Source organism: Nicotiana tabacum, chromosome 23 (assembly GCF_000715075.1).
Source record: "Nicotiana tabacum cultivar K326 chromosome 23, ASM71507v2, whole genome shotgun sequence".
Taxonomy (NCBI): Eukaryota; Viridiplantae; Streptophyta; class Magnoliopsida; order Solanales; family Solanaceae; genus Nicotiana; species Nicotiana tabacum.
This window is the reverse complement of record NC_134102.1, coordinates 50,944,790-50,956,574: the sequence shown is the minus strand read 5'-3', so window position 1 is coordinate 50,956,574 and position 11,785 is coordinate 50,944,790. Positions and strand designations below refer to the sequence as shown.

General features: G+C 37.3%; 1 protein-coding gene across 1 annotated transcript; it reads left to right on the top strand.

The window, feature by feature from the left end:
• Nucleotides 1-5,866: 5,866 nt before the first annotated feature.
• LOC107818035 (E3 ubiquitin-protein ligase ORTHRUS 2-like) lies at nucleotides 5,867-11,157 on the top strand. Its single transcript, XM_016643946.2, has 9 exons — nucleotides 5,867-6,527; nucleotides 7,519-8,051; nucleotides 8,463-8,588; nucleotides 9,145-9,244; nucleotides 9,334-9,395; nucleotides 9,488-9,590; nucleotides 9,829-9,970; nucleotides 10,136-10,350; nucleotides 10,544-11,157. The coding sequence occupies exons 1-9, from the start codon at nucleotides 6,072-6,074 to the stop codon at nucleotides 10,859-10,861; spliced, it is 2,055 nt and encodes a 684-aa protein (XP_016499432.2). The 5' UTR covers nucleotides 5,867-6,071; the 3' UTR covers nucleotides 10,862-11,157.
• The last annotated feature ends 628 nt before the right edge of the window (nucleotides 11,158-11,785 follow it).

The following is an 11,785-nucleotide window of genomic DNA, read 5'->3' as shown; positions in this document are numbered from 1 at the left end:
AGTTTTTGATGGCACGGACGATTTCAGAAATTTAAGAGAATGCCGACACTATTTGATGTCGCCTAAGAAGAGTGCACATTTTAGAAGGTGAATTGTGTTTTGACTTACGGATGCTTGACTAATGTTATGGTGATCGCCTGGTTTGGGCTGCTGAGGTTCATGTTTTGCTACGTGGCGCAGGAGATGTGTGTGGGTATTTTGCGTAAAGTGATGGAGCATGAGTGATATATCAACCATTGGAGTGGTGGAGTTGAGATCGGATATGGTGATTCCGGTATTCATGAGGTTTAGAGACTGGATGTCCTCATAGGCAGACTATTCCTTGATTGCGGATTGTGAAGAATTGTTGAGAACTGGATAACTAATGATATGTGTTATAGATAGGTTGCTATGTGCTTTTGGAAGGTTATTTACCTGATTATGGATGATCAAAATTGGTTTAGGAGCTATTTTTGTAAGCCTGATGAGAATATGTATTCTATACCAGGTCATGTTTACTTACTCTTATGCAATTGCTAACGTAGGTATATCATCGGGCAAAATGGATGTTACTCGTTCCCTGGTCTATGTTGTGTATTTCTCGCTTATGCTACAATGGGCTGCGAGACTACTTGACTATTCACACACATGATGTGATTCTGTTTGGGCCTTGCAACGAGACTCGAGCGATATGGCTCATGGGGTGTTAAATTATTTACTGCGTCTTAGCTGGGTTTTTCTGTTTGTGGTATATTGTGCTATTTGTTTATCCATGGTTATGGTCATGCACTTTGCGTGTTTACTGTTGATAAGCATGTGATTGTTTATTGTGAGCGTTATGGCTAGATGGGTATTCCATGTGGATCGGTATGTTTGGATCGGGCTACGTGCCGTAACAGAGTTATGATAGAACATGATTCTTCGTGCTTACTTCGTGTGCCTTGCTTCTTCCTTGTGAGATGAGGTTATAGCATTGTGCTTTGTGGTTGTATTTGTTGGGTGGTTCTCTCATTTGGTTCGCTTTCCATCTTTAGCTATATTCAAGTTGTTGCTTGTTGGGTACGGATTACGTCATATGTGACTAGGTGACATTTGGTGTAGCTCGTCGGTCGAATAGCTTCTACTGAGTAAGTGGTTATGAGTTTCTACATGTTTCTTACATTATTAGCAGTGTTGTGAAGGTTTAGAACAAGGTTATATTTGATATGAGGTATGTTACTGGTACCGGGTTTGGTAATGAGCATCTATTGTGGTCAGAGATATTGCAACGGATATATGAGCGATCGGTTACATTGTGTGGTAATATCTCGGGAATATATTTATGATTTTATGTAGCTTGTTGAGATTAATATAATATGTATATGCAATAATCGGATCATGTCAGGAATTTCGAATGTTGGAATTTGGGTTTATTGTTGATATATTAAGATTGACAAAAGAATCTTTAGTTAGGTTGTTTTTACATGCTCATATTGGTTGAGATGATGTGGGATCACTCATGGGCATATGTATGGAAAGTTCATACAGTGATTTGATGGCTTTGGAACGACTCTTAGCACGTTCGAGGACGAACATAAGTGTGGGGGGAGGGGGGATGTAACGACCCGACCAATCGTTTTGAGCTTTAGTATTCCATTCAGTGGTTTGAGACTTTAGGTAGTTTCATATAATGTATTATGACTTGAGTGTATGGCCAGTTTTAGTTTTTGAGTGGTTCAGGATTAATTTGGAAGAATGACTCTTGATTTGGAAGCTTTAAGTTGGAAGAGTCGATCAAGGTTTGACTTTTAGGTAAACGAACTCAGAATCAGATTTTGATTATTCCAATAGGTTTGTATGATAATTTTGGACTTGTAAATATGTTCTGATTTGGTTTCGGAGGTTCCTAGAAGAATTCGACACTATTTGTCAAAAGTTGGCAATTTGAAGAACTTAAGAGTTCACAAGTTTGACCAAGAGTTGACTTTGATGTTATTGGACTCCAATTGGTGTTTTGAGACTTTGGATAGGTGTATATAGTTGAATTGAACTTGTGTGCAAAGTTTTGAAGTAATCTGAAGTATTTAGTGTGATTCGGGCACTCTTTTGAAAGAATAAAGATTTAATAACTTAATAGAAATTCTATTCGGTTTGAGCTTCGATTCTTTATTGTGATGTTCCCGTGGGTATTTTGAGTCTGTGGATAAGTTTGAATAATATATTTGTACTTGTTGGTATAATTGGATTGGGTCCCGAGGGGTTCGGGTGTATTTTGGATCCTTGGTTAAAAAACTAGTTAAGTTAAGGATTTGGAGTTTTACCATGGTCAATATCGGGTCAAGATGACCTCTTTCCGGTGTTTTGAGTGCGCGAGCAGGTTCGTAGCGTATATTATGATTGAAATACACATATGGTTTGTGTCCGGAAGGTTTCGAATGAGTTTTGGGTGCTAAAACAAAGATTTTCTTTTTGCTATTTTTTTTTTTGTGTAAATAATTATGAAATTACCATTTATGTCCCTGAAATTTTCAGACTTCCTTTAAAACTTCAAAATAATTTATCTCCCTCATTTTAGGGCCAAATTGGGTGGTTCAAAAGGCTATCTTGGGTGTAATCTCACAATGATCATGTTGGGCTTATCAAATTTGAGTTTCAAGATCATCTAAGATCTAATTCGGGTTGGGACAACTGATGCATTTTTACTTGTTTCGGAACTTAGTTACTTTTTCTCACAAGGTTTTGGAGCTCAGATTTGAGAGATTTTGGAGGGGATTTTCACCACATGAATTGGGGTAAGTATTTTTGACTCAGATTTAATTATTTTACATGATTCCATCTTTGATTTTGGTATTTTGATTATGAATCTAAGAGAGAAATTGGGGATTTTTTGTCTAAACTTTTCTAAAGTGAATAATTGAGTTTTAACGTCGATTCGAAGTCGAAATTGGATGAAATTAGTATGTTTGGACTTGTTTTCGAATGTATTATTAGAATTTATGAGTTTTATCGGGTTTTGGGGTACGAGTCCCAGGTTGGCTTTTTAGTTGACTTTGAGTATTTGATTAAAGATTCGACCTTTATCGTTTGGGTTCGATTTTTATGGCCTTATTTGATGTTTTGAGTTACTTTTGGCTAGTTTCGAGCCATTCGGAGGTCGATTCGTGCAAAATGACGCTTCTAGTGTATCGATATAGCTTGTTTGATGTAAGTGTCTTGCCTAGCTTTGTTGTGGGAATTTTTTCTAATAAAATGATATTGTTTGCTATATGCGGGGGTAATATATATGCTAGGTGACGAGCATATATACATGTACCTGGGTTATTCATGCTCGGGGGGTAGATTATACGATTCTTTGAGCCTTGTTAGAATATGTGAATTTCTTGCCTCGTGTTTTACTTGACTTCTATAATAATATGAATAGGAATTTCACTGTTAGAAATCATGATTCACCTTATTATAACTTGATTAAATTGACGGACTCTTTGTAAAACTGTTGATGTGCTAAATTCGATCATCACAATACCTAATCACAAATACATGTTTATGACCATAATTTGGAAGTACTTGGGTTCCATACTTATGTTGAAAAGCATGTTTGCGCTTTGTCAAGATACTTGAACAATAGGGTTCTTGAGATTTATTGAATTGTTTATTGGTTCAAGAGTTGTGATTAATGTTCACGTGGGTGTATTTTCTTAACCACTCTTCTTGATGTTATCTATGATTCCTACCTTGCTTGTCATTGATATATATGTGCTTGGTGAAGAAGAGTGTAAAGCACGAAGGGTGATGTCGTGCTATTGCATATACATTATCACGTGAGGAAGAGTGTAAAGCACGAAGGGTGATACAGTGCCATTGCATATACATTATCATGTGAGAAAGAGTGTAAAGTACAAAGGGTGATGCTGTGCTATTTTATATACATTATTACACACGAATGATAATGTCGTGCCATTATTTTACATTATCATGTGAGGAAGAGGGTAAAAGTACGAAGGGTGATGCCGTGCAATTTTATATATATATATATATATATATATATATATATATATATATATATATATATATATATATTATTATATATATATCATATGTTCATGGCACGAAGAGTGTTTCCGTGCAGGCGAGGACGAGAGACATGCATTACATTGTGATATCTTTCCCTTGCGTATACATTTATGCATTTGTTCTGAGTTGTCATTGCTGCACCTATGCTTTCTATGTGACTTGTTGTTGTTGTCCCATCGTTTCCTTCTATCTTAATTGTTATTATTCTATCCATGCTTTCTATCTGTTTATCTTGTCAAGATCATACTTTCTTTCTTGTTTGTTATATTTACATCTATTCCTTTCTCATTTGTTGTGCCTTCATCTAAACCCTCTACCATGCTAGTTAGTAAAAATTTATGTTCTCCTACCTTAATTGCTATCATTACTTCTGTGCTTCCCATCTTGTCTATTACCGTTGTTCATATGCTCTGCCTTGTTCGTTATTGCTATTTGTGTACTTTTCATCTTGCTGTTATTGTTATTAACATTTCTTTTACCTGGTTGGTATTGTTATACATATGCTTGGTGAGGATGAGATAAATGCACGAAGGGTGTTCTCGTGCCAATTGATTTGACATACATTCATATATTTGGTAAGGATGAGATAAATGCACGAAGGGTGTTGCCGTACCATTTGATTTGATATCTTGAACACATTCCTCATATACTGAAGATTCATGGGTTTACTAAGTTGTTTGGTGGTTACCGCTTTAAGAAGAGGGTTGGTTGCGATATTGAGGAAATTGGTCGTGATTTCATTTAGTAATCATTTACTGCTTTGCATATTTGTTCTTGTATTCTTCTCTATTATTTTTAATATTATTTCTATTGCAAATCTAACTGAACAGATTATATTAGTGAGTATCATTTGACTTAAAAACCTCGGCATTACTTCACCGAGGTTAGTCAAGATACTTACTGAGTACATGAGGTCGGTTGTACTCATACTATATTTCTGCACCTTGCGTGCAGATCCCGGAGTTGCGTAGCTGTGGAAGACGTACCTGCGTTCCAGATTCGAATTACCTCTTGTTCACGGTAGTTTAGGATTCATCTCTGTTTATGTAAATTTCAAACATATATTGTATTTATTCTTCATATTAGCTTGTAAATCTAAACCGTAAGGGCTCATGACTTGTACTACCAGTCCTTACGTTATTTGTATTGAATTCGGTTATAGATTCTACTGTATATATTGTTGATTTCTCAATTTAGGTGTAACTTACATTGCTTGGCCTACCTAGGGAGTTAGGTTAGGTGACATCACGACTTAGTGAGATTTTGGGTTGTGACAACGACACATTCAGTTATGATTATTGAACTATCATTCATCTTCATGAGATTAACATCACTCTTGAAGAATATCCTATGCTTTCCAACATGCAACGAAAATACGTAAAATGAAAAAAATAAAAAAAAATTAATTTACGATACATTGAGTTTTCATTGTTGAACTATCCATTCACCACTATAGGATTAGATCACTCTTGTAGAATATCATACACTTGCCAAGCTTTTCTAGTTGCTGTATCAAGTTCTGAGGCAAATAGCACATATATATTTTGATATGGTTTCATCGTAATTGAAATGTATAACGAAACGTAAAAAATACAAAAAATAAATTAATAGAATGAGAAAGTCAATATGCGAACTTGCGTGACACCTTGATTTGTTATGGTTAAGTTTTTTAAATAAATGCAGTGATAAATGGAAGAAGTTTAATTATTTGCAGAATTTAACACTTGAGCCTAGATTTGTAGATGAAATTTAAGGAAATTACTTATAGAGAAATTAAATTTGGTGCAAGTGTGTAAGTAGTTTCCCATTTATAGACCAACAGGAAAATAGAGGGAACACCAAAATTTGAAAATTTGACCTAAATTTTCACACCATTTTTTTAATCGAAAAACATCCCCGCGTCCATGGGGCAACAGTCCCACTTCCTCTCTCCCTATTTAAAATCGCCAATCGTCTCTTCTCTTTTCTCACGCCCTCTCTCATTCTCACTCTACTTCATTGGCTTTATTTTCCCCTAAATTTTACCTTATATTTGCTGTCCGATGGCGCACGATAGCGACCTCCCATGCGACGGCGATGGCGTCTGTATGGTGTGCAAAACGAAGCCATCGGAGAATGAATCCCTCCTCTGCAAGACTTGTGCTACTCCCTGGCACGTCACCTGCCTCTCTGCTCCTCCCAATTCCATGGCCGACGCCGTCAACTGGGAGTGTCCTGATTGCTCCGTGCCTCCCGATGCCCCCCCGGTCGCCGTTAAACAGAATGCCGCTGCGGCTTCCTCGTCATATGGCAGTGATTTGATCGCCGCCATTCGGGCCATAGAATCCGACTCGTCGCTCACCGAACAAGAGAAGGCCAAGCAACGACAAGAGCTCTTGAGCGGAAGCGCTAAAGCCAGTAATCTAGAGGGTGTCAATACAGACAACGATGTTCTCAACATTCTCGATGGAAGTTTGAACTGCTCTATGTGCATGCAACTGCCGGAGAGACCTGTCACGGTATATCGCCTTTTCATTTTTTTTTTGGTCCCTTCCTTGCTTTGTCCCCTTTTCCTTTTTAAATTTTACGTTTTAGTTTCATTCTCCTCATTTTGGTATTAAAGATATACTAGTTCTGATTTGGCATTATCGCAAGGTGCCTCACATAGATGCTTATCCCGAATTGTTCCAATTTCACTCCCGAGATGACTTCCTTCTAGGTTCACATTTGTAACTTGGAACACAAAGAGCCTTATGTTTTGGACTCATAAAGTTTTATGCTTAATCAGAAGAACAGGAAGAGCCTTTTTTTTTTTTTTTTTTGATAAATGTTACTCAAAACCTGATGCTTAATTTCAACTACTGAAATGTCCTCGCTTTACTCCTCGTAGATATATGTTACTTGTATTGTTGAGTCTGATCCTGAGAAGAGTTCATGTGTGAATTTCTTTGTTGAATGGAGGCGAGTTCAAGGGCTTCTTTGATTGCGAAATGCACACTTCTTTTGTTGTCATTAAGTTTCCTTCCCCTGTGCTGTTAGAGAGGACAATTCTTGAATAGGAAATAGTGGGAAAATGGACAGTGAGATAAGTTGCAAGCCAATGAACATATCAAAATTGACATCAATAAATAGGTTTGCGTAAATAAGGATATATGCCCATGACTAGGGGATTAGCCCTTCCCTGTCTACCTGTTCCAGTAATCATTGTTACTTAAAATGGTGTATGTGGTATCTCGCGCTTTATGTTTTGATTTTATTTTTAATTATTTTGTTTCTATGATGTTTTGAGTACTAAAATATTGTTAGGTTTGCATGAGACACATGATTTTGAACCACTCAAGCCCAATAGAATGGGCATTAGGAGTATTTTACCTATTTGGTTGATCACTTGCTTACAAGTGATCTTTCATCCTTTGTTGGATAAATGCTCATTTCCTTTTCAAGGAATAGTAATTTAATTTGGAGGCTTCACACAGCTCCATCTTACTACTATTATCTTTTCCATATCAGACACCTTGTGGTCATAACTTTTGCTTGAAGTGTTTCCAAAAGTGGATTGGGCAGCGGAAGAGCACATGTGCTAATTGTCGTACCCCTATTCCGCCGAAAATGGCAAGCCAACCTCGAATTAACTCTGCTCTAGTCATTGCCATAAGAATGGCAAGAACACTACGATCTGGTGCTTCTGGGGGGACTTCAAAAGTTGCCCATTTCATTCACAACCAAAATAGACCTGACAAAGCTTTCACCACTGAGCGTGCAAAAAAGTCTGGAAAGGCTAATGCTTGCAGTGGGAAGATTTTTGTCACAATCCCTGGTGACCATTTTGGACCAATTTCAGCAGAGAATGATCCAGAGCGCAACTTGGGCGTCTTAGTTGGTGAGACTTGGGAGGATCGTTTTGAGTGTCGGCAATGGGGGGCTCATTTCCCTCATGTGGCTGGAATTGCTGGACAGTCACATTACGGGGCCCAGTCTGTTGCACTTTCTGGCGGATACGAAGATGATGAGGACCATGGTGAATGGTTTCTTTATACTGGAAGGTAAAGTTTTGTCTGTGTTGCTTGTCTTTATCTTTTGTTTGATGCATGTGCCTTCTGTTGTTTCCCTTTTCTAGATCACCTTGCATGCAACTTGTTTTCTCAAATTTACTCTACGTATGATTCCACTTATGATAAATTTGCTGTGTTGAATTTCTATTCTCCATTGTTTCTTGTGTTTTGAGCACCATGCTCTTGTAAAGTATCTATCCATTGTGGTTAAGCTGAATTCTTCTTTTGCTTTCTGAAAACCGTTATGAGTGTTATCAATTTGACTTTCATTTACTTAAAAGTGAGTCCAGATTAATGCTTGGTTTTGCATTTGTTTACTTATTTACACTGATAACTCTTGGTGCTGCTGGTTTCTGTCGAGGTACTCTTCTAACTAGTTTTATGTTGATTTGTGTTGGCTAGTGGTGGAAGAGACTTGAGTGGTAACAAGCGAACAAACAAGTTACAATCATTTGACCAGAAATTTGATAAGCTTAATGAAGCTTTACGTGTCAGCTGTGTCAAGGGTTATCCTGTCCGAGTTGTGAGGTCAGTTGGTGCCTTTAACATTTTGATTAAAAAGGTAGATAACTGAAACGATTCTTGGTATCCCTTCTTTTGACTGGAAATTGGCTGATTTATTGTTGTGTTAGGCACTCTTGGGCTGGTCAATAAAGTATACGTAGTTGGCTTATGTATCTTCCACAGTGTGATGTTATGTATCATAGAGATGTTAAGTTTCATGTCAGAGTAGCCAAGTTTGCATGACTAGCTGATGTACTTGTGATTGGTCTTGACATTTCATGCAATTGCTGTTGTTTTTTTCTAATTTTTTAAAGTAGCAAGTAGGGTGATTGTTCGTGATCTATGTTGCAATCTAATTTTTAGCTTCAGGATGCTGACTTTCTGCTACTGAAATGACTTGCCCTTTGACAACAAAATAATTTCTATCAGCATCCACTAGTTGAGCTATCAATAGTCTATTTGGTGGGATTTGCCAATATTTACATCAATTCTCAGATTTTTTTCATTGCCGTTGGGGGTGTATTTCTAATGCACACGTTTTATCCTATGCACAAGTTTTATCCTTTTCTTATATATATAGGTCCCATAAGGAGAAGCGTTCTTCTTATGCACCAGAGAAGGGAGTACGATACGACGGGGTTTACAGGATTGAAAAATGCTGGCGGAAAGCTGGAAAACAAGTTTGAAACTCTTGTCCAAATCTTTATGCATCTGTATCTCCTATTCTCCATCTTTGTCAATAATTTATGTGTCCTTGACATTTGTGCAGGGATTCAAAGTGTGTCGATATCTTTTTGTGCGCTGTGATAATGAACCTGCCCCATGGACCTGGTCTTTTTTTGTGCATTTTTACTTATTTGCAAATGCCCATCCCCTTCTTTTTGGGGTTTTCTTTTATTTAATTCACTTTGTTATATTGGCAGTGATGAGCATGGGGACCGTCCTAGGGCCTTGCCTTCCATAAAAGAACTAAATGGTGCTACAGATATAACTGAAAGAAAAGGATCTCCGGCTTGGGATTATGATGTGAGAAGCTAGATAATTGTAACATGATATTTGGAATAAGTAAACTTTTATGTGTGGTAATTTAGAACATTAAAGGATGATGGTTGTCAGATTATGTGATTACTTTTTGCCAATTTAATTGGGGTATTTACATCCTTTCTTTAAATGCAGTGGCATTTTTTAATCAACTTTGTTGTATGTGAAGTATACATTATATGAATGTTGGGACTGTTTTTAATGTATGGTTTCTGTTTTACAGGAGGAGAAGAGTTGTTGGATGTGGAAAAAAGCTCCTCCTACTAGTCGAAAACCTATTCAATGTCAAAATGATGATGGAACAAAAGAGAGGAAAGTTAGACCAAGGAAAAATACAGTGTCTGTGAAGCAAAGGCTTTTGAAAGGTATACTTCTCATTCAATGCTTGTCATTATATCTTTTGCCTTCTAATCTGATTTAACTAGGTAGTTTGTGGTATTATCTAATTTTAGGTTTCCTTTTGATTGTTAGTGATTGCATAGTGTCTTCAATTTAATTCTCAATATCCATGAAATGATGTAATGGTGCAGAGTTTAGCTGTCTTATTTGCCGGGAAGTGATGAATCTCCCACTTACCACTCCATGTGCACATAACTTCTGCAAGGCATGTTTGGAAAGTGCCTTTGCAGGACAGTCTTTCACAAGACAGAGGGGTGAAGGCAGACGGACATTACGAGTGCAGAAGAATATAATGAAATGCCCGTCATGCCCAACTGATATATCTGATTTCCTCCAGAATCCCCAGGTACCTAATTCACAATTTACCTGATGACTTTGTGATGCTCCAAAATCCGATCATTACTGATTACCATCTCAGTAGTCTATATATGAATGTCATAAGCAAGACTTAATCATTCCATGGTATTTGTTGAAACACGAGACTTTTGTACTTCTGAGTATAAGCTTTAGTCTTACACTGAAAGTTGTTTTGGTGGCAGATTAATAGAGAGTTGATGAATGTAATAGAATCATTGCAGCGCCAAATTGAGGAAGAAAATGCAGGATTAAATGAAGATGTTGATGGTGGCTCAGATGGAAAAGATGAGGTTCCAACTGAAGAAGCTGCTGAAACTGATAAACGTGTTGAGGATGATAAAGAAGGTGCGAAGCCTGTCACTAATACTGAAACCAAGCAGACAAACAAGAGGAAGAGGTCCAGTGATAGTAACAATGTATCACCTAAAAAATCCCTTGACAAACCTGATGTGCATAATCTTGGGGAAGTTGATTCTGCGATACCTGAACTTTCAGTTTAGGGTTTGATGGAGCAAACGTGTCTTTGAAGCAGAAGAAAAGTGGTGTCAGCTGGCAAGTGCACTAGGATTGGAAGGTGGTTTCACTGAATGATGATTCTGAAGTGAATAATTTATGGTTTATTTTTGGTTGGACCTATAACAACTCCTTGGTGCATTTGTCATATTTCAATTGCATTACCCTTTTTATTTGGTGTTAAAAGCTATCAGCAGCAAATTGGTGTTTTAGTGTACTCTTTTTGGAGGGCAGATATAAATTATGAACTGCAACCATAAATGTTGGAGATTTCTTTTCATTATGCATCTCTTGCGTTCTGTCTTTCTTTTATTCATTTATTGTCCAGATACAGTAATAAGCTACGCATTTATGCCCTTGGTAATGGTAGAGAGTTCAAAATAGGTAGAGTTTTCCTACTAGTTTGCGAGCATAGTTTAAATCTTTTGACAATGTATTCAGCAAGGTGTAGCTGGAACCAAGCAAGCGTCTTGAAATAATGGTTCATAACTACACAAGTTCATGAGAGGGTAGCAGCTTGAAGCCTATATCAGCACTGAATAAAGTAGGTGAAAATGTATGGAGTAGAATTTCTCTCCTCTTTAACAATTCATGTTGTTAAATACTGGAGATGCCTTTTGCAACTCTCCTACAATTAAAGTTGCTTCAATTGCATGGGTAGGAAAAGGAATTGTAAAGCTACTAGCGCGAACAAATCGATCTATAAAGGAAATAAACTTTAGGGTTTAATAGTAGAGCCCCAAATATTACCAGCCCTAGCAGAAGCGAAAGATGACACCAGCTTCTAAGTTCTGGGGCTGTTCTAAGTTCTACGATTTTAGGGCATTTCTTACTACGTTACTCTTATATTATTATTGCATTTGTTGGATTACTCCTTGTTGTATTCTCTAAGTTCAGCAATTAACTCTAAG

Excerpts from the sequence above, each read along its gene's own strand:
- LOC107818035 (XM_016643946.2), top strand. The coding sequence starts at position 6,072 with ATGGCGCACGATAGCGACCTCCCATGCGACGGCGATGGCGTCTGTATG. Across the intron at positions 6,528-7,518 it reads TGCCGGAGAGACCTGTCACG|ACACCTTGTGGTCATAACTT; the intron begins GTATATCGCCTT and ends TTTCCATATCAG. Across the intron at positions 8,052-8,462 it reads TGGTTTCTTTATACTGGAAG|TGGTGGAAGAGACTTGAGTG; the intron begins GTAAAGTTTTGT and ends TGTGTTGGCTAG.